The 22464-nt window shown below is 35.2% G+C and overlaps 2 protein-coding genes across 5 annotated transcripts in view; one reads left to right on the forward strand and one right to left on the reverse strand.

The window, feature by feature from the left end:
- The window catches only part of LOC117218891 (A disintegrin and metalloproteinase with thrombospondin motifs 15), a 237748-nt gene extending 215749 nt beyond the window's left edge, over positions 1 to 21999 (forward strand). For 2 of the 4 annotated variants that reach the window (XM_076522590.1, XM_076522592.1), the window contains exons 9-30: positions 2956 to 3170; positions 3415 to 3567; positions 4379 to 4528; positions 6309 to 6460; positions 7839 to 8178; positions 9343 to 9431; positions 10032 to 10379; positions 10545 to 10714; positions 10893 to 11140; positions 12912 to 13287; positions 13435 to 13596; positions 13665 to 13805; positions 13876 to 13992; positions 14071 to 14241; positions 14964 to 15176; positions 16058 to 16249; positions 17621 to 17809; positions 17918 to 18246; positions 18322 to 18458; positions 18533 to 18726; positions 18923 to 19060; positions 19178 to 21999. In XM_076522590.1, the coding sequence (XP_076378705.1) occupies positions 2956 to 3170; positions 3415 to 3567; positions 4379 to 4528; positions 6309 to 6460; positions 7839 to 8178; positions 9343 to 9431; positions 10032 to 10379; positions 10545 to 10714; positions 10893 to 11140; positions 12912 to 13287; positions 13435 to 13596; positions 13665 to 13805; positions 13876 to 13992; positions 14071 to 14241; positions 14964 to 15176; positions 16058 to 16249; positions 17621 to 17809; positions 17918 to 18246; positions 18322 to 18458; positions 18533 to 18726; positions 18923 to 19012 (4176 nt within the window). In that variant the 3' untranslated portion in view covers positions 19013 to 19060; positions 19178 to 21999. Of the gene's footprint in view, positions 1 to 2955; positions 3171 to 3414; positions 3568 to 4378; positions 4529 to 6308; positions 6461 to 7834; positions 8179 to 9342; positions 9432 to 10031; positions 10380 to 10544; positions 10715 to 10892; positions 11141 to 12911; positions 13288 to 13434; positions 13597 to 13664; positions 13806 to 13875; positions 13993 to 14070; positions 14242 to 14963; positions 15177 to 16057; positions 16250 to 17620; positions 17810 to 17917; positions 18247 to 18321; positions 18459 to 18532; positions 18727 to 18922; positions 19061 to 19177 lie in introns of all 4 variants that reach the window. The other 2 variants (XM_076522591.1, XM_076522593.1) reach the window with 2 other exon arrangements.
- Rab7 (RAS oncogene family member Rab7) overlaps positions 1 to 22464 on the reverse strand; it is a 107054-nt gene that overhangs the window by 68534 nt on the left and 16056 nt on the right. The gene's annotated exons all lie outside the window — the stretch shown is intronic.

Consider the following 22464-nt stretch of genomic DNA (forward strand, 5'->3'; position numbering starts at 1 on the left):
CGATGACAAATTTGCGACAACAAAGGCGAGCGTCACTTTGATATTTTATATTGTTCATACATTGTTCAGAAAGTGTATTTCACAAGCGAAAATAAGACTAAAATGTAATACAACAAAAAGTTCCTAAACGCTTCATGCATAATGATAAAAAACCCGATGATCCTTCTATAAGATTAACGTTACTTTTATTATAATATAAAAAATATACAGTTATAGTTTCATACAATTAACTTAGAAACAAATTGAAGACATTGTAACAATTTCCTATCGATTCCTCAAATTTCTTTCTTTCTCTGAGAACGTCCTGATACTTTTCGAGGAGAGTGTACGTATATCAGAAACTTATTCGACAGATTTGTTCCATTGTACATTCGCTACAAAAAATTTCGCTAAATATCCGAATAGCTGCTTCTAGAGCTCCGCAAGCTTGTCGTCAAAGATATAAATTCGCCTACGCTTTCTGAAATCCGGCAAATTTTGTATTCGAAACACAAATACGGGATCCTCAAGAAATCTGATTCTTTGCGAAACCGAAGAAGAAGGACTTGTCCAAACAATCAAGATAATCCCACGGAGTTTCTCAAGCGAAGAAAAAACTCCGTTAATGCACGCATTTCATGCATTTCTATTCGTTCGCGATCTCCTGGGGGGTCTCGGCTCGAAATCGAATGTCCACAGAATCTTCCGAGCGGTCGACGCTAATCTCCCTTTCACGCGTTTACGAACGCATTCTCGTCAGTCGCGAGACATTTAATAAGGGGAACGATTTTTACAAACGAACTCGATTGCATCTTAATGAAGCGTTCAGGGCGAGAGGGGCGAACGAAGGGAGAAGCCGGAGGAGGAAACTACACGCATGGGAGACGATCAGAAAACGACGATGGCCGTGCATAAACAATGCAAGACACAGTTGACTCTTAATTAGCGGCATGCCTCGGATCCCGAAATCTGTCGCCCAATCCCCGCGGAGAACGAATCCATTCGATGCCAGATGAACGAATGATTTTAACGAGGCTAGGGTAACTTGATTATTTTCAATAGTATTTATTATTTTAATAGTAATGCTATTTTCAATAGCATTCAGCTGTATGCAAAATAGGCTCGACAATTTTCTTTTAAATAATAACTTCAAAAACTATTATTGCATAATATTAACTCCTCGTTATACTTATATATACATATATAATAACCTATAACCTATATACGATAATTATATGATAACTTAACAGGTTATTAAATTATATATAATTATTTATTATATATAATTTAATAAATTATATAATAACAATATAATAATATAATATAATAATAATATTATATTATTATATTTTTTATTATATTATATAATATATAATATATTAATATAATAATATAATAATATAATTATATTATTATATATTTATTTATTTATTATATTATTATAATATTATATTATAATTATAATTATTTATTATATATAATTTAATAACCTGTTAAGTACGAACGTCATTCCATTCTTTTAAGTCGGAATAAAATTTTGTTCCCTCCTTTGTCACCGATATTTAAACATTCAAGTAAACGTGGACAAACATATTACACATAAATGTCCTTTCTCTTCCAAGAAACGATTACAATCGAAAGGGTTCTAATGACCGTAACTGTGAAGAAAATAGCGCCGCGAGAAGTTGATCGACATAATTTGTTAAATTCTGGATAAGATTATGATTCCTTTGCACCGCTTGCAAAATGAAAACAAGAAAAGCTAAAGATCGATGGACACATATCACTTGATTTCGCTAAAAGGGAACTAAGTTCCTCTAATAAACATTCTAAACGTCGATAATAATAATATCTTCTCGGCCGAGTAACTAAATAACTTCCCTGTTAAAACAAACGGCCGTATCTTTGTGTTCTTATCCAACCGATTTGTTATTAGGTAACCGGCGCCAGTAACGTTCCAGATTAGTTATTTATAAGCGCTGTTATCGTGTTTAGAAAGTAAAAAGAAGCTACGCGGTTTAGCACAGTTGATAGGTGGACAGTGGTTGCGCGACGACGCCAATATCATACGTTATCTCTAGCGTTTCACAGCGAACGTATAAATTAGAAACTTCGCTGCCGGTGCGTACACGAGAAGTAAATTAGACTTTTTCTTCGATCGGACTTCTTGCAACCGCGTATAGCGTTTCGCAGGGTTTCTTTCGACGTCGCGGATCGTCGTGCGAGAACTTCGCCTCGATATGGGAGAGGGGGTGATACTTATCACACATTATTATATAATTAATTACCTGCGAGAGCTCGCTGGGAATTCATAATGTTGCACTTATATGAGGTATATGCATATATGCGGTTAATCATCTCGTTTAGCATAATTAGGAAACGCATTACCATGTGCGATCTTAGTATGACCTCTTTTAAGAGAAGTGACTCGATGGCAAATAATTTATTTTATAGCAAGCTCGATGTTTCTAGTTTCATCTCTTCTAGGACAGTATTAAGTCGCACCAATGTCATCAATGTCGAAAATCATATAGAACGTCCCAAAATTATGGTACTTCCTTGAAATTAGGGGTTCCTGAGGTCATTTGAAGTAACTTTTTCCTTAGAGAAAATGCAATCCGCAGCTTCGTTTACGAGTTATTAACGAAAAACACTGACCAATCGTAGAGCGAGCGCGGTCAGCGCTCCGCCCTTTCGGCCAATGCCGCGTCGCGCCGGCCGTCTGACGCAGCGGCAGTGGTCACGAGGGCGGGGCGTCAGCCGTACGCGACCTCTCATTGGTCACTGTTTTTCGTTAATAACTCGTAAACGAAGCCGCGAATCGCAATTTCGCTAAGAAAAAAGTTGCTTCAAATGACCTCAAGAATCTCTCAGTTCCCAGAAGTACCATAATTTAAAAATATCCTGCATATCAGATGCCGTGAACAAGAGCTTGTTAGATTTACTCAGAACCGCAACGTATTTTCGTTGTTCCAGGTCTCCCGGATCTACAAGGATCAATCGATCGGCAACGCCATAAGCATTTCCGTGATGAAGATCGTGCAAACCGACCATGAATTCGCGCCGAGGGATCCTGCAATGAATGGATCCTCGGCTGCCGACATGCTGAAAAACTTTTGCGAGTGGCAGAAGTACAATAATCCCGACGAACCGTCACCGGTACACCACGATGCGGCTCTCCTTTTGACGAGGTACGTTCCGTTCGTCGTTTTACCAATGGAATAACAAATTTCCAATTGTTTCCGACTCAGAAACGTAGCAATACTTTCGCGTAACGGTAACAATACTGTGCTAGAAAAATTTGTTGAAATCGTAGCCAATGAAAAATTTCAGCAGATCATGTCTCATAGATGCAGAAATGAGCTCCTTCGATGCGTCGAAATCGTTCGATGATTCGCTCATCATCGATTTATTTGCACGAGAAAATATTTCCAGGGAAAATCTGTGCCACGATCCGATGGAGGTGCGCTGCGACATTTTGGGTCTGGCCGAGGTTGGACGAATGTGCTCCCGCAAATCTTCCTGCGCCATTGTTCAGGATACCGGGCTGGCCGCGTCGTTCACTATCGCCCATGAAATCGGTCACGTGTAAGTAGAACTATCGGAGGCTGCAAAAGCATTCGGACTTTCGTAAATAAACTCTTATTCCGGTCGAGATTGGCTGCCGAAGGCAGTCCAAGCAACTGACACCAGCTGGCCACTCTATAAATATTGTAGCACATAGGAAATGTACGATCAGTGCTGAAAGATGCCAACGCTCGATTCCTACACGAAATTTTAATCAATACCCGATGAAGAACGATTAACTAATTTAATTTAACAATTTTGTAAATTCGTTCTTTAAACAACAAAGCTTAAGGTAAAGCGAGATAAATTTAATGTGATGAATTATTATGATTATATTTATAGTTTATGATATATTATATATAATATAATATAATATATAATATAATAATATAATTTATTAGCTGTGAACGACGCCAATAATAATATATATAAATATAAACGTATAATTATATTAAATAATAATACTAAATATAATAATAATATATTATAAAATAAATATAATATATATATATATATATATATATATATATATATATATATATTATATTATATATGATATTATATATGATATATAATATCATATTTATTTTATAATATATTATGATTATATTTAGTATTATTATTTAATATATTATAATTTAATATTATTATGTATTTATATTTATATATTATTATTGGCGTCGTCCACAGCTAATACAAATCGTATAAACACGCTATCAGCGCAAATCTGTCTAATTAACACAAAGAATTGATAAGGATTAATCGAAGAAAACAATCGTACATTTATGCAACAGCATCGACTAAGAGACATAAATCGCATTACCAATTTCAGATTAAGTATGCCGCACGACGACGACAAAAAGTGCGAGAAGTTCAGAAACAGTTCCGGCCTGCACAACATCATGTCCAGGGTGCTGGACAACAACACTTTCCCATGGAAATGGTCGAAATGTTCTCGGCACTTCGTCACCGACTTCCTCGAGTGAGTTGTATTACTTTGACGGGTCAACGAACATTCCGAAAAGTGTCACGTTGACAAATTAACCCTACGACACGGTGACGCAGATTAGGGCTTCGCCTGCCACGTTAAGATTTACTTATTCTTCATCAGACCGATGTGTTCACCCGCGGACTTCTTGGCAAATCCTTCGGACAGAATCGAAACAATACCAGTTGGAATTTGTTTAAATCGATTCTCAAAATAACCCTTTTTCGGCAGCCATTTTGCGAAATGCTAATCGAACTGTGTGTGCCAAATAAAGTATTATTCCTATCTTTTATTTTTTCATTCAACTTTGCAGAGTTTTAGTCAAGAGATCGTATAATAATAATAATATATATAAATATTATTATTATTATTATTATTAAATCGATTCTCAAAATAGCCCTTTTTCGGCAGCCATTTTGCGAAATGTTAATCGAACTGTGTGTGCCAAATAAAGTATTATTGCTACTTTCTATTTTTTCATTGAACTTTGCAGAGTTTTAGTCAAGAGATCGTATAATAATAATTATATATATAAATATTATTATTATTATTATTAAATCGATTCTCAAAATAGCCCTTTTTCGGCAGCCATTTTGCGAAATGTTAAGCGAACTGTGTGTGCCAAATAAAGTATTATTGCTACTTTCTATTTTTTCATTGAACTTTGCAGAGTTTTAGTCAAGAGATCGTATAATAATAATTATATATATAAATATTATTATTATTATTATTAAATCGATTCTCAAAATAGCCCTTTTTCGGCAGCCATTTTGCGAAATGTTAAGCGAACTGTGTGTGCCAAATAAAGTATTATTGCTACTTTCTATTTTTTCATTGATCTTTGCAGAGTTTTAGTCAAGAGATCGTATAATAATAATAATAATAATATGTATAAATATTATTATTATTATTATTATATATATAAATATTATTATTATTATTATTATTAAATCGATTCTCAAAATAACCATTTTTCGACAGCCATTTTGCAAAATGCTAATCGAACTGTGTCTGCCAAATAAAGTATTATTCCTATCTTTTATTTTTTCATTGAACGTTGCAGAGTTTTAGTCAAGAAATTGTATAATAATAATATATATAAATATTATTATTATTATTACAATAAAGAAATTGCTATTACGCATAGCTTTGCAAAGAAACATTAAAGAAATGGAAAATAATGATAGTTATTTCTTTCTTTCTCTATATTCTTGCACTTCGATCTTTATTAATCAAATTAATAATTTAAATTCTTTATTAATCAGCTTAAAGTTCGTCTAAGATTAATAACATGTCGATATTTTCATCAAACTTAACTGTTCTAAATGTTTCATCTGTTCGAAGAAGCAATGTTCGTTTTTCGCCGTCGATGCGTAATTACGTGCAATAAGGAAAGCGGTTTGCGTAAATTTATTGGTCCCTTCATCACGGCTAAATTATTCCAATGCGCCGATTTTTGCAACGTCGACCAGCTTGAATCCTGCGTTCAATCATCTAAGGTTCTCTCTCTCTCTCTCTCTCTCTCGACGAGCCAAGGCGTCATTCAATGAATTCGGCCCGTCAGAAAAGTCGGTGCAACGAGTTTTTCTGCAATGTCAGTAGATCCGGCAACCCGACGGCTCTACACTTAGGAATCCGGTTCCGCTGGATTCTAAATGAGCCGCACGCCCCGGATCCCATTTGTTACCGAAAAAAAATTTGGTCCCCGATAATACGCGGAGGCCTCCGAGGGGCCGCGAGGAACGATCTTCGAGCCTGTCGAAATTTGTTTCAGGTCGTACGAGGGTACCTGCTTGCTCGACAAGCCCGATCAAGTGGAAAATATAGACATGAGTAGACTGCCCGGTGAGAATTACACGGCGGACCAGCAATGCGAGCTGGCCTTCGGCGAAGGGTCCCATGTCTGTACCAAAATGGTGAGTCATGGTAAGTCACGCATTCTGCTAAGTTCTAAATAGGAGTCGGACGTATCGGGAGCTTCTATTGCGAAATCGAGTTTTCATTCTCAAAGCTGGCATGTACAAATTTCATTATCCATCTTTGCGACCTATCGATCATTCGACATTATTGCGTCAGTTTGGACATTAGCGGTAAAAAGACAAATTAAGCTAAAGATTCAGGGTTTAACGAGAGTCGGATGAATAGGTGTCTAGTGGAAGGGCGGATGTTAGCTGCGTCAGGAAAATAATCAACAACGACGGAGAAGTGGAGAAAGGACGTATATGGTAGACAAATGTTTCCCACATCTTAATTGTTCAGTTTTAATAGCATTTTGTGCCACTTTGCGCTTTATTGTTCGTGGAAAAAATGTATTGTTTCTTCCGAAGAATAAATGACTCGGATCGAAGGCAATTAGCTCCATCCCCAATTTAGTGTTTATAGTCGACTTTCTCATTGTTGCGCTAATATTGCATTTCTCAAAGTGGAATAAGAGCGTATGTAATCTTCGTTCAAATATTTTTTGCATCTTATTCTAAAGGGCCATTCGATGGACCCTTCAAAAACCCCTTTCTGGCGAGTTTCGATACGATATACCTAAACTTTGTCCGAATTTTTAGCTACGAATTCGACGTTTAAAAAGAATCGAACATCTTAAAATTGCTAAATTCATATTTAAGTGATCACAATTATATTTTCGTACAGTAATCACCGAAATAATACACTGTTGCTGTAAAAATATAAACGCGATCACTTCGATACAAATTCGATCGCTTCGAGTTATATTTCTCAGATTTTTCGGACTGAGTGAACATTATCGAATTTTCTTTTACATTTATTAACCAAATATTTCATCCTTGCTAAACAGTGTAATATTTCGCGAAAAACTGCATACAAAGATAACAATATAACTTCGAGGTATTCTAAAACACAAATAGATCAACCAGAAATATAAACGTGATCACTTCGATACGAATTCGATCGCTTCGAGTTATATTTCTCAGATTGTTCGGACTGAGTGAACATTATCGAATTTTCTTTTATATTTATTAACCAAATATTTCATCCTTGCTAAACAGTGTAATATTTCGCGAAAAACTGCATACAAAGATAACAATATAACTTCGCGATGTATTCTAAAACACAAATAAATCAACCAGAAAGAGTTTTCCTTAGAATTTGATCGTACATTTGGCCGCCTTATCCGACACTGTCCCAATTAAGAAACGGTACATACGTATGCTCTTACGCTAGACACCCGTTCGAATAACGAGGGAAGCAATGAATTGAAGCAAGGGGTGCATAATGAACGCAGTGCTCAAGAATTGAGATAAACTGAGCGGTTGGTTGGTTATCGGCCAGGCAGTGTGCAGGAGATTATGGTGCACCGCACCGAAGTGGGGTCATTATAACCAGTGTCATACCGAGTACATGCCCTGGGCCGATGGGACCGACTGCGGTGGCGGCAAATGGTGCATCCGCGGCGAGTGCGTCGTCCGCAGCATCCTCGAACCGGTCAACGGCCAATGGGGTGAATGGGGGAGCTACGGCGAGTGCTCGAGGACCTGCGGTGGTGGCGTCCAGAAGAAGTACCGCGAATGCAACAATCCTCCTCCGCAGAACTATGGCAATTACTGCGTCGGGGCTCGCGTCAAATATCGCAGCTGCAATCTCGAGGACTGTCCGTCGGGAAGTCCTGGTGTAAGGTAATTGCGGACAGAAATTGCGTCGTAGAACAACTTTCTATCTCGGGTACAAGTACACGCTGGTCCCATCAGTTCCGATTGATTCGTAATAGCTGACAAGAGCTTCTAGACTTGGTTTAACAAAAAAAATATTGAGTTGGCAACTAAGTAATTGCCGATTTGTTCGATGAAATAAAAAATTTTTTTTTTACTTGGAACGAAGTTTAATCTGTAATGTATTTTCCATTTTGTTCGATGACCTTTTTTCATCTCTCTGACAACTTGAAAATTCCACGCTCCTAGAAAATCTGATCCTTTTCGGCCGAAAACTGAGTTAAGTGAGATTTTACAGAGTCATCATCGTTAAAAGTTTTACCACGCAGGGAGTTGTCCAGGGATCGAAATAAGTGGTAATCCGATGGCGCGAGATCAGGGCTATATGGTGGGTGTAACATCGATTCCCAACCAATATCCATCAATTTTTGCCAAGTGGACAAAGACGTGTGCGGACTAGCATTGTCCTGGTGGAAAATGACACCTTCACGATCGACCAATTCTGGTCGCTTTTCCTTGACCGCTGCATTCAATTTGTCCAGTTGCTAACATTCGCGGATAATAAAAAATAACATAATAATAATAATAATTTTATAATATAACATTTACGGATATCATAAAAATGGGAGTGAGAGACATATATAACTGAAATCGGCAATTGCTTAGTTGCCAACCCAATAGTAGAGCAAATGAGAAACGAGATTTTGAGACGAAGAAGCGACGAATTCTGAAATTACGAGGACGTTTCACGTGAAATAATTTACCTAATTGTTTCGTTACCTTAGTTTCGTATGTAATTCGTCATTTATTTTATATTATATTATAATATTATATATTAATATCATAATATATAATTATATAATATTATAATATATATTATATATAATAATATTATATTATATTATATATATATATTATTATATTATATTATATTATATTATATTATATTATATTATATTATATTATATTATTATATTTTTTCGAGTTTATATTGTATTATTATATTATTATAGTTCGTAATTTGTCATTTTTGGTGGACTTTCTTTTATCTAAAATGCGAGCGTTTCACATGCAACCCTTCCGTGCGCCGATGCTTCAATTAATCCACGAGTATATATATCTGCTTTGTAGGGAGATGCAGTGCGCGTATTTCAACAACAACAACATGAACATACCCGATCTTCCGGAGAACGTGACATGGTCTGCTAAGTACAACAGAAGTAAGTAATTTTCGTGGTGCCGCAATAGTGCGACCGAAATTAAGAAAGCGCTGCACTGCTAAAACTAGAAAATATCGAAAATAACTTGTAAGTATCTTCAAGAAACGTTCGTGTAAATATTTGCATAACTAATTATGAGATCACAATGGAATAAAATAAGTAATAAAATGAGATAATAATAATAATAAATAATATAAATAAAATAATATAATAAATAATATATAAAATAAAATAAATTTACATCTACTGATCAAGCCAAAGAAGGGAAAGAAAGGGACAATCGAACAACGAGTTACAACCATAATCGAAGCCAGAAAAACAGAATGATTTAAACAAGAGAAAACGAGCTAAATATCAACTTATATCGTCGAATCACGGAAAAAGAACATCAAAATGCAAAACTGTCTCAGCTTATAATTACAATAATCCAATCTCGATCGCACAATTCAAATAATTCAGCCGTAAGACATAGTACGGGTGCTTAACACTTTTGCCCCTCGCGTCCATTGCTATCCAGCAGTGGTGTACCGGCGTCCTGGAGATGACCGTCTCGAGATCAGAAATTCGCTGGAACTAATCTGCTCGTAAATTCGTTTTCAGTACTGCCGCACGAACGTTGTAAATTGTACTGCGAAGTGGAAAGCAATCAGTACTACTCGCTGCAGGAGAAGGTGCTCGACGGAACGCCATGCGGTATGGACACTTTTCACATATGCGTGAACGGCTATTGTAGGCCAGCGGGATGCGATCGTGTTTTAAACTCGGACGCGAAATTGGACACTTGCGGCGTGTGCAAGGGCGACAATTCCACCTGCCAGAGGATCACCGGCTCTTATAACTCCACGCGGCAAGGCTACGTCAGGGTGACCACGATACCAGCGGGGAGCCGTTACATCGACATTAGGCAGCACAGCTTTTTGAAAACGCAGTACGACCAAAATTATCTCGGTACGATTCCTCATTATTGAATTTACTCCCGCGGCGCTTCGATAGCGCTCTCTTATTATCGGCCAAGGCCTCTTCGCCGGCTTCTTTTCCGGCTTACGGCACGAATACTTAACGAAACGACCCGGCACTTGCTATGCAAACACCACGATAAAACGTTTTACACAGCTTTGCGACTCGGAGAAGGCGGAGAACATATTCTCAATGGGAAATACATGATGACCGCGCGAGTGATCGGCGACGAGCGTTACGGTGTCGCCGTAGATTACAACGGGTACGACTCTGTCGTGGAACGTTTGAACAGCTCGAAGCCGATCGGCACTGACTTGATACTAGAGGTGAGTACCGTTCCCTTAATTCCCTTCGCCGCGGTCCTAGTTTGTTTAATAGCGAACGTCCTTGGGCGTAAATAACGCCGCGACGCCGACTTTTGTCGGATCTCTCTCGTTCATACTTAAGGGGTTCATTGAGAAATTCCTTCGCTCGGAGGCTCGCTGATCGTCCGATGTTTCCCAGGTATTATGCGTGTCAGGTCAGCCACCTCAAATAACGTACGAATACACGATATCCAAGAAAATTCTGCACAGCTACATTTGGATTCTCAGCAACTGGTCCCAGTGCAGCCGTTTATGCGAGGGAATGCAGTACCGTAAGGCGGAATGCAAGAGCACCGAGCACAAAGACGTTGTCCCTAATGGCTATTGTCGCGAAGAGGAGAGACCCCGCGAAGACAGCCAGACATGCAACAATCACTGTCATCTGAAGTAAGTCTGGACCAGAAATCATCGCAGATCAGGCTTATTTGTATATAGAAAGAGAGAGGGGAGGGAGGGGAGAGCAAGATGCAGTACATGCTTGCTACATGCGGTAATGTCTCTCTAATTGACGCTCAGATTTTCCACAGAAATGGACAATTTGGGGAGAGAAGATACGATTATTCGAGCCTCGCGGTTTATTTTTATAGTTATAAATTGTCCACAATTATAAAAACGAGCCGCAAGGCTCGAATAATCGTATCTCCTCTTCCCAAATTATCCATTTTAGTGGACAATCTGAGCGTCAGTAAGGGAGACATTACTGTATTGCTCTTTCAAGCTAATTCTTCTCGAAAACGGAGCCTTAAATAAGAAAATGTTATTCCTTTTTCCCGACTTAGTTTTGCACGTGGAATCACCCTATTGCCGGTTGTACCACGATTTTCCGAACACACTGTATAAATATGCATTACATATGGCGGCTGAAACGTATCGCGGATAGATTGCGCACGAAAATGGACAATTTGGGAAGAGGAGATACGATTATTCGAGCCTCGCGGTTTATTTTTATAGTTATAAATTGTCCACAATTATAAAAACGAGCCGCAAGGCTCGAATAATCGTATCTCCTCTTCCCAAATTATCCATTTTAGTGGACAATCTGAGCGTCAGTAAGGGAGACATTACTGTATTGCTCTTTCAAGCTAATTCTTCTCGAAAACGGAGCCTTAAATAAGAAAATGTTATTCCTTTTTCCCGACTTAGTTTTGCACGTGGAATCACCCTATTGCCGGTTGTACCACGATTTTCCGAACACACTGTATAAATATGCATTACATATGGCGGCTGAAACGTATCGCGGATAGATTGCGCACGAAAATGGACAATTTGGGAAGAGGAGATACGATTATTCGAGCCTCGCGGTTTATTTTTATAGTTATAAATTGTCCACAATTATAAAAACGAGCCGCAAGGCTCGAATAATCGTATCTCCTCTTCTCAAATTATCCAATTTAGTGGACACTCTGAGCGTCAGTAAGGGAGACATTACTGTATTTCAGCCAATAAGGGAAACGCGTTTACTATATTTTCCTCGGTGGACTTCTTCCGATCAACGGACTGTATTCATACAGGCGTATGAATTCGGCATATTGTTTCGGTGGAATTATACATTCGTTTAGCAATCAATCATCTGTCATCGGGCGCAAACTCTCTGTTCTACCATCTCGATCCGATTGCCCAATACAGTAATGTCTCCCTAATTGACGCGCAGATTGTCCAGAAAAATGGACAATTTGGAAAGAGAAGATACGATTATTCGAGCCTTGCGGTTCGTTTTTATAGTCACGAAGTGTCAACAACTGTAAAAGAACGAGCTACAAGACTCGAGCAATCGAATCTTCTCTTCCAAAATTGTCCATTTTTGTGCACAATCTGAGCGTCAATTAGGGAGACATTACTGTGGTTGCTTCGAGGACTCCGGCAAGAACGTACGCGACAAACGATTAACCCTTTGCACTCGAAGCTATTTTAACTGCAAATATAAGATCATTCTTCTAACTTATAGTATTTCTATTTTATACGACAAAATGCATTTTATGCATATTAAATTGATTCTTGGGACTCTCGCAACAGTTACACTCTTAACAATTTATTATATCTAAACTTTGTTAATATAAAAATTATCATAAAACGTGATATAACAAATTTTAGTGGTGCCTCAGAGTCACCACTCGAGTGCAAAGGGTTAAAATTTAAGAAAAGTGTCTGATTGTTTCAGGTGGCGGACATCGGTGTCAGAGTGTTCTAGTCATTGCGGCTCAGGCGTACGGACAGTAACGTCAAGGTGTATTCAGAGTTTCCGGAACTCGGAGTATCCTCCTCGCTCTGTTCCCATGCAAGCTTGTGCCCATCTATCACGACCCGACGAAGACAAAAATTGCACAGGTCCTTGCGACAACGTCGAGTGGCTTTACGGGGAATGGAGCAACTGCGATGTCACCTGTGGAGTCGGCGTTCAGCATAGAACAGCCACTTGCGTGGACTCCAATGGGAGACCCGTGCCCGAAAATAATTGTCCCAGGCATGAGAAACCTCTGAAGAAGACTTGCGAACTGAGCGCGTGTCCTACGTGGGAATTCGAACAATGGTCGCCTGTAAGTGTTAGGAACTTTTAATTACACGCATGATATCAAAAATGTCGAATCTAATCGAATCCACTTCGAACGGAACAGTTTCAAGCACATTGGCATCTCCCTATGCTCTATTTTACAAATTATGATTATTATGCATATCGGTTACAGTGTGCAGCAATATGTGGCACAGGCAAACGGCAGAAACGTTATTTGTGTCGTATGGATGGTCACGTTGTCTCGGACAACTTCTGTGGTGATTCGCCTCCTAAGGTTGTGGAGATGTGCAACACCGGGCCTTGCGAGCAATGGCAAACCGATAGCTGGAACTCGGTACACGATCAAATTGTGTTTGGTGCATTTAGTTTAGATCCTTTGTAACTCTGTTCCTCTGTGTATAGTGTTCGGTTACTTGTGGCAAGGGGACGAGGAGCAGAAAAGTGACCTGCAAAACTCCTAGCGGAACAATAAGCACCAAATGTTCTCCTTCTAATAAACCAAAAGAGATCGTTACTTGCGTACTCAAGCCTTGTGCGACAATAGTGAGTCCTCTTTTCCTCCGTCGCAGCGTACCAATTGCGTCATAACAAAAAATGTACACTTTATTTACAGATGAATCCAATTAAGTATTCTCCTGATCCACCAAACGGAGAATTTTCCCAAGATAATGAAGTTGGTGACATTGTCTTCCATTCTGGGTATAAATGGAAAGTTGAATCGCCCAAGAAGGTTGGTGCTTTCATTTCATTGAATCTGTGTACTTGTTCTGTTCAGAATCAAACGAACTGCACATTGTTATTGTTTCAGTGTTCTAAGCCGTGCAACAATGGCTATATGCATAGAGATGTGAAGTGTATTGCCATCGAGACAGAAAATACTGCTCCCGATAACTACTGTGACAAAAGTAGAAAACCGTTCAGAAGTATCCCGTGTAATCGTCACGAATGTCCAATGTGGAACACCGGCGCATGGGGACATGTATGTTATCGAATAGTTTGCGAAGATAATAATAAGAATAATAATAATAAATATAACTCACAAGCATCGTTATTCTTTGTTTAACAATTTTACTGAAATTTTGGTAACATATATACAGGGTGTCCCAAAAATGTCTCGCAATCCGAAAGTAGGGGATTCCTGAGGTCATTCGAAGCAACTTTTTCCTCAGCGAAAATGCAATCCGCGGCTCCGTTTACGAGTTATTAACGAAAAACAGTGACCAATCAGAGGCGAGATCATTTGGCGCGAGACGGCCGAGCCAATGAGCGGAACTGGGCTCCGTGCACTCGTTGGCTGGGCCGCCTCGCGCCAACCGAACTCGCCTCTTATTGGTCAGTGTTTTTCGTTAATAACTCGTAAACGAAATCTCGGAGAAAATTTTCACAAAGGAAAAAGTTGCTTCAAATGACCTCGGGAACCTCCCATTTCCGAATTGCGAGACATTTTCGGGACACCCTGTGTATATATATTATATACTATAATATTATATATTATAATACTATATATATTATATAGTATTATAATATATACTATACTATATATATATACTATATATACTATAATATTATATATTATAATACTATATATATATTATAATATTATATATAATATTATAATATATATATAGTATTATAATATATAATATTATAGTATATAATATATTAAATATAGACAATTAATTTATTAACTTATGAATTTAGTGCAATGCAGAATGTGGCAACGGATTCCAATATCGACAAGTGAGCTGTCAGCATCCGAATGGTAAACCCTTACTGGATGAAAAGTGTCATGACAGTGAAAAACCATTGATAGTAAGACCGTGTAGGAAACATCCCTGCAAGACTGATAACAACAGAAGGCATCGAATGGAAATGAACATTTTCCGAAAATGGAAAGTCTCTAATTGGACTGCTGTGAGTATTAATAATATTATTATTGGAAATTAAACATCTTTGAAAACCTATATTTTATCGTATCCAGCATGAACAGAAAGCAATCTATACTTTAGATCATGATGTTGAACTTGTGATTCTTTGAGCCAGATCACAGCAATAACGGTCTCAAGTTGGCATACTCCAACAAACATGAATTAGATTAATAATAATCACATTGCTCTCCTATTTGCAAGAGATAACCGAAGCCATAAGAATCATAATTGAACATCTCTAAATCTAAAGCATATTCGAATATTTCTACCCTGTGTACTACGTATATTTATCATTTAAGATAGTGTTTATTATTTTTGAGAAAATTATTTTATAGATAATCTACGCAGGTAATGTAATCGAATATTTGATGTAACTCGATGCTGAGTTTTTTTTTTGTCACTTTTGTAAGCCTTTGATATCGTCGTTGTCTAAATCAATTTGATATTGTTCTCTGGAAAGCATGCAAACAGTTTATTTCATAACGATCTTAAACTCTGATGTTTTTTTTTCGTCGTTCTGTGTAAACATTTAGGCTTTCCTTTAATTCGAATGCTATTACAAAATATGTAAAATTACAAACTCCGTGCAGGATGAAAACCATACTTGAAACATTGAAATAGTATTAATCGTCAAAGAATATTACAGTAATTTTAAAATTACTGATAATTCAGTAGGACCAAAAAAATTGTGAAAAATATTGTCAGACAAGACTAATCCTTGGATGTTATCCAATCGAAAGTTGTACACGTAAAGATTTGTATCGTTTGGATGAAACCGAAATTATTTCCTAAAACGTCGATATGAGAGTCAAGGAGAGTTCCGAGTTGTTATCAGTCACAGTTTGGTCGAACAAAAATATTTTACAGTGTTCGAAATCGTGTGGTAGCGGACTACAAAGACGAAGAGTGGAGTGCACGATGAGGCGAGGAAATCACGGACCAGAAGTGACCGTTAAGGATGAACAGTGTTCGAGGCTTGGTTTGACCAAGCCAAGATCGCAGAGACCTTGCCGGCGCACTGCGTGTGACTATATTTGGCAGGAAGGCACTTGGTCTGAGGTATATACCTCCATACCTCGCCATTACGATCTATCGATCACATTTTATATCATCGCCTGCCTCTTGTTCATTTCAACATTGTTCCCGTCTAAATCGTCTTGGTTGAATGTATTGTCGAGCTTATCGATGGGTTCACCAGGAAAATTGCTTCGTCAATATGTAGACGCGTATTCTGCTGAAGAATTACTGTATCGATGAAAAGTTCTTCATCTATGATTCATCCATAAGCTTGATTCTGTATGCTCAAATTGGGAATCTTCATACTAGAAACTCATTCAAAAGTCGTACACTGCTGAAAATGGGAAATGGAAGATTGATGAACCTTCTAATTATGTACATGTATATCTGTTATACATTGATATTCAGAATTTCATTACATAGTATTTATTAATTTACTTACAATTGCTGAATAGATTCATAATAATGATCATTAAACTGATGTACTAACTTTATCATGGCTGTTGGTATACACATTTCCGCTATGACAGAGTGATTAATTTGTAAAAATATAATAAACAATCGTCTATTTTAATTTAACACGAATTCAGTCGAAACAATTTTTTAAACATTCCTTTTGGCTGTAACAGTATCTCGTATTGAACAATTTTAAAATGTCTAAATATCTTGAAAGAAATTTTACCTGAAATTAATGACACTATATGTATTCAATCAAGTTATTTCCATTGTTTGCGTTTTTAAATGGATTTGTAAATTGTATGATTCTTCGGTACAATAATTCCTGTTATGCAGCATGCGAATGCCATGCATGATGCAAATAATTGAGTTACTATTTTTATTTTCAAATTACTCCTGAATATTCATTATTACTTAATAGTACTACAAGCAGGGAGTAACTAAATTATATTCTGTAGTACCAATGAAATAGTTATTATAATGTTAATCATCATTCCTGTGTTCTATTTTAATTCTCCTATGCAAATACATTTATGATTTATTTTTTTTTACAGCTTCTAAAACAGTGCATACAAAAACTATTATATATTTTACTTGTGTATAATCAATGCATGAGCATGAATTTGTTATACTTACTGTTTGTTATAGATTTTAATTATTGCGAATGGATTATGTGTATTTTATCGTTTATAGAAATAATATTACTTGCTATACTGTCTACTACATATTTATGTTGTCACGTATTGTAAATTATTGCTATATTTTGATAATTCCTTTTCATACAAGTATTTTTGTACATCAAATATTGTTATAATTCAATTAAAATCTATTTATTTGAAACCATGACCATGATTTGTTTGACAAATTGATAATGTAGCAGATATTATAAATTGTATGAACTACACTATTTTCTTACATGGTGAGAATTACTATAAAAAGAGACATCTTTGTTTTAAGTGTTCAGCAGATTGCGGTGAAGGAATACAACATAGGACAGTAACTTGTCATCGTACCAATCGTTATGGTTTAACAGATCCAACATACAGCGATAACTGCCCACCAGATCAGAAACCACATTCTCAGCAGGTCTGCAAATTGCGAGAATGTAGTGACAAGTATTATTGGTTTGCTGGACCATGGAAAACTGTAAGTTTTTCAGTATTGGATATCTCTAGTCAACAAAAAAAAAACAGAAATGATAGATATGTTATAACAGAAGAAGTTCGAAAATTAATAGGTATCTTTGAATTTTAGTGTAGTCATACTTGTGGCCCAAAGGGTCGTCAGACACGAAGACTTTACTGTTTCAATGCTAGAACTCATAAGAGAGTAGTTCGTACGAATTGTCCTATCGAATTCAAACCACCGCGGAAACAAAGGTGTAACCAAATAAAATGTTATCCAATGTCTTGCCTCGAAGCAAAAAAATACTATCGAAACAGTACAGATAATGAATACAACTTATTCGTGAATGGAAGATGGATGAATATTTATTGTCACGATATGACAACCAATGAACCAAAGGAATATTTGACATTGCAAGCTGGTTTTCGAGAGAACTATGTAGAAATATATCATAAAAGGTTGGTATTCCAAAACGTTAAGATAGAGATTAAAAATATTAATAAACATATAATTATAATAAATATATATTTTAGATTAATAGATCATCAGTCATGTCTGTACAATGGATACGGAAATGGTAGTTGTAATTGCGCTACTGGTCGTGAAGTCATTTTTAGTAGAACAATGTTTAGAAGGGTACGAATTGATCTTATTAAATTGCACATTTTGGGTAAGATAATATTTAGATCCATTTTAAACATTTTAAAAATAGCAATCCATCACAATCTATATTATATTTTTTAGAGAATGACTACACATTCTCACGTTCAGAAGGTAAAGACCGTATCAAGTATGGTATGGTTAGCGATTGCTACAATCGAGCATATTGTTTTCAAGGACGCTTTAGTATTAATTTAAGTGGAACCCAATTAAAACTATCGTCTGATGTTACTTGGAAAAGTAGCACACCTGGAATATCAGTAGAAATTAATAATATTGTAAGTTTGACACATAATTAATAAATAATAATATTATTTGAGCATTACAGAAATAATATTGTTGAAATGGAACGTCTTGAACAGTTTACATTTCCATTTTTATAAATATTTTCAAAATAAGTTATAGTAGAAATGATGATTATAGCATAAAGTTATATTCATTATACATATAACAATGTTCATTTACATCTCACAGAGCAGTCAACATATTAATGGAAAATGTGAGGGTCATTGTGGTTTTTGTAATCCAAAGTTTGGATTAAAGCTAGACGTTTTGCCGCCTTAGTCCGTGGTATGAAGAGTTTGTTAATCACTAGTTACCTGTAAAGTACAGGTATGTAAAGAGAATATTATTGAATATAAAAACGGTGAAAACTATACTAGTGTAGAATCATTTCCTTATGTGGATAATATAATGGTTTCTTATTTAACTATAATAAAATATTTACAGCTTTCAGCAGGTACAATTTCCATTAGTATGGATTTGAGTGCGTTGTTAAAGACTGGTTCAACAAACACAACATGAAATCAACGACCTGCTGCTGATGAGCCAATTCCTTGACATGAAACTTACTCTGTATCATTTACTTAAGTTGTCACTAGTCTATATGATTTTTCGTATAATCGAGGGAATGATTCAAAGCAGAATCATGGACCCAGGGATTGTGGAAAAGTACTGACAACCATTTATTCTCAAATGGAGAGTAATTATGTTATCGTCCAAATTAAAAAATCAATACTTTAATTTATTGCAAATAGGAGTGCTCGAATGATCTAAACTTTCACCAATTTTACTTATGACATAATTTTAAGTTTTAAATGACCAGTTTCACAAATCATACACTATTATGCAAAATAGCGATCATAGGGATAACCAAATATTAGCAAAGCCTAAAATGTCTTTGCAAAAATTTTAATGAAACTGGATAAATGTTGTTTCAAGTACTTAAGAAAAACATATGAAATGAGAAAAAATATAGATTTCAAATTGGTAAGATTATATCTTTATTTTTCTAAAATATTTGCCAAATTCTTTAACATATGTCCAGTTGAGAGTTCCATTAGATATATAAATAATTTAATATCCGGTAAGAATTGCAGTATTCGTTTTGTTTATACTCATTGAAATATCATAACTGCCTGACATTTGTTGTTTAGCCAAAAGTGTGAAGTCCAAAATAAAAATCAAGTGGTAAAGGTTTATGAACAAAATATTTTATGAAATGAAGAATCAAAAAAGTTTCACAAAATGAAGTGTGTCTTACAAATTAATTTACAATGGAATTTAGGTAATTTATGTAGATTTCATCTTGAATTCTGTGCTTTATGTTTACATATTGAGAAATATAATATAAATAAAATAAATTTGAAATAATTACAGTTATGTATACGTATACAAATAGTTTGGACATATTCTCCATATATATATATATTTAGTATTGTCTACTCATTCATAAATTAAATACTAAAATAAATTTATTAAAATATTTTGACAAGTACTTTATCATGTCCTTGTAAAAGAATGTAACAGTGCATATATAATGATAGAATTATTCAATTTAACATTGTTCATATTGTATTGGATGTCCAGGATTGGATTTGTACCACTTGGTAGTTATAAATTTTGGCTTTGCATAGATGAGAAAATGTAAAGAACAATAACAATTGTCCATTCTATCACTGCTATATTTTATGCTGTATATTCTAAGCTTTTATGTAGTATCATGAAAGATCTATACTATAGTTTTAAATAAGCTTAGATTATACCGTAATTAAACAAGGTCTGTCAGACAGAAAAACATTAAGTATAGTAGTGAAATCGATTATATTAAGGAGAAAATGTATTGATATTTTTAAGATCACTGAACTTTCCTTCCCTTTGTTATCATTTATTAAGATTATTGAATCTTGATGATATCAATATGTCTGCTCCCTAATATAGCAAACACTATGAAGTGTTGAATACTGTGACGTTAGTATTTCCGTGACATGTAGTAATAATTTTGGTGACTTATAATAATGTAGTGTGGTAGATTTGTAGGTACGTATTTGGAGCTGGCAAATTTGTATTGTGTTCTTAAGAGATCCTGATATAGCGAATGATTTAACTTATTGACATGAGTCCATGGTAACTCAATTGTAGCAAACAACTATTTTATATATCAATATGTTCTAGGAAATTTATTTTCCTTAATACAACATCTTAAAATTGTAAAACTTGGCAACAAAAACAATGTAAAATAGCCTCGTACCTACACCAAAATACCAAAACACTTCTTGAGTACAAATCTTTTTTGGCAGAGGGTACGATGGATTTGTTCTCACAGATTGTTCTATGAGAATCAATAAAAATTTTGCTAAGTATAGAACATTTTAACAGACTGCCATAATTAATGTTATCAATTACATATAATATTAATGGTTCCATAGAAGAAAGAATAATCTCAGCGAATTCGGCCATATTATAGTTTAGACAAGCATAGAATATTGTTAAACCACTATGTCTTCCCAATTAAGTAATTGTATTAACAAGTTTTAGATACTGCAGTGAATGATAGTGGTGTAAAACAGGTACAAAAATGTATTTTGTACACACTTTTGTAGAGCCGTACGATCAAAATTTCATATCATTGTCAAGTTACTTGATCATCAAAAGGTTTAGTAGCATTTGTAAAAATGTAGTAGTTTTGATAAAGGAACAACTTTTATATTTACTTCTAACTCATTTGTGACAATATTGATATCATGTTTGTCAACAAATACCAAACGATGACTGTTTAATGGTAAAAATAGGATGCATTGTATAATTAAATGTATCTGTTCTTGTATGTATATTACTTGTAGTCGAATGATAGTTTAAAAACTAACAATGTGACAATCTCTCCAATTATTATTGAGTATTCTTTTTTATTTAATTGTATTCTTTACGTGTGAAGCTTCATACATTTTCTTTTTTGTTTCAATAATTCTGTACAATGATTACAATTTGTTACTGCCACTATAGAGTATTTTTATAAACTTAAGGACATTGTACTATTATAAACATATAAGTTACGATCTCTGTATCTAAAATTCACTTGATTTTTCTTCTCATGCATACTCTCAAAGATAGATATAATTCGGCCTGTATACAGCAAAGTAACACTGTACAGTTTCATTTAGTAATTTATTAATATCTATTGTTTAATACCATTAATATGTAGCTTAATACAGACATGATTGTTAGTACCAATGTACTGCAATTATTTAAATATATTAAATCTATAAATAATATTCATTTATGTTTATTTCATAGCCCCTTTTACCTGAATACTGTTATTTGACCATTTAAATAATTCCAATAATTTTTATAACTACATCATTAATTTTTATAAAGCAGATATGTTAAGAGGGTATTCTAGTGTGATTGTTTGAAAAAAACGATTTTTTATGTATTTACCATCAAATTTATTATGTTCCAATAAATAACACCGTTATTTATATATTATTATTAGAAATGATACTAAATATAAACGCTACAAAAAAAACATGTTTCACATAAGTTTAGTAAAATAAAAGTATTTTAGTTATACTATATTTATTTAGTAATCACATTTTACATCTTCAATATCAAAAATAAACTTAAAGTCAGTCAAGCATTTGCTTCACATAACATTATACAATATTAGAAAAGATAACTTATGCAATATATAATAGTAGTTAAAAAACATATAATAGTATTAAACATACTGCACTAAT

Source organism: Megalopta genalis, chromosome 6 (assembly GCF_051020955.1).
Source record: "Megalopta genalis isolate 19385.01 chromosome 6, iyMegGena1_principal, whole genome shotgun sequence".
Taxonomy (NCBI): Eukaryota; Metazoa; Arthropoda; class Insecta; order Hymenoptera; family Halictidae; genus Megalopta; species Megalopta genalis.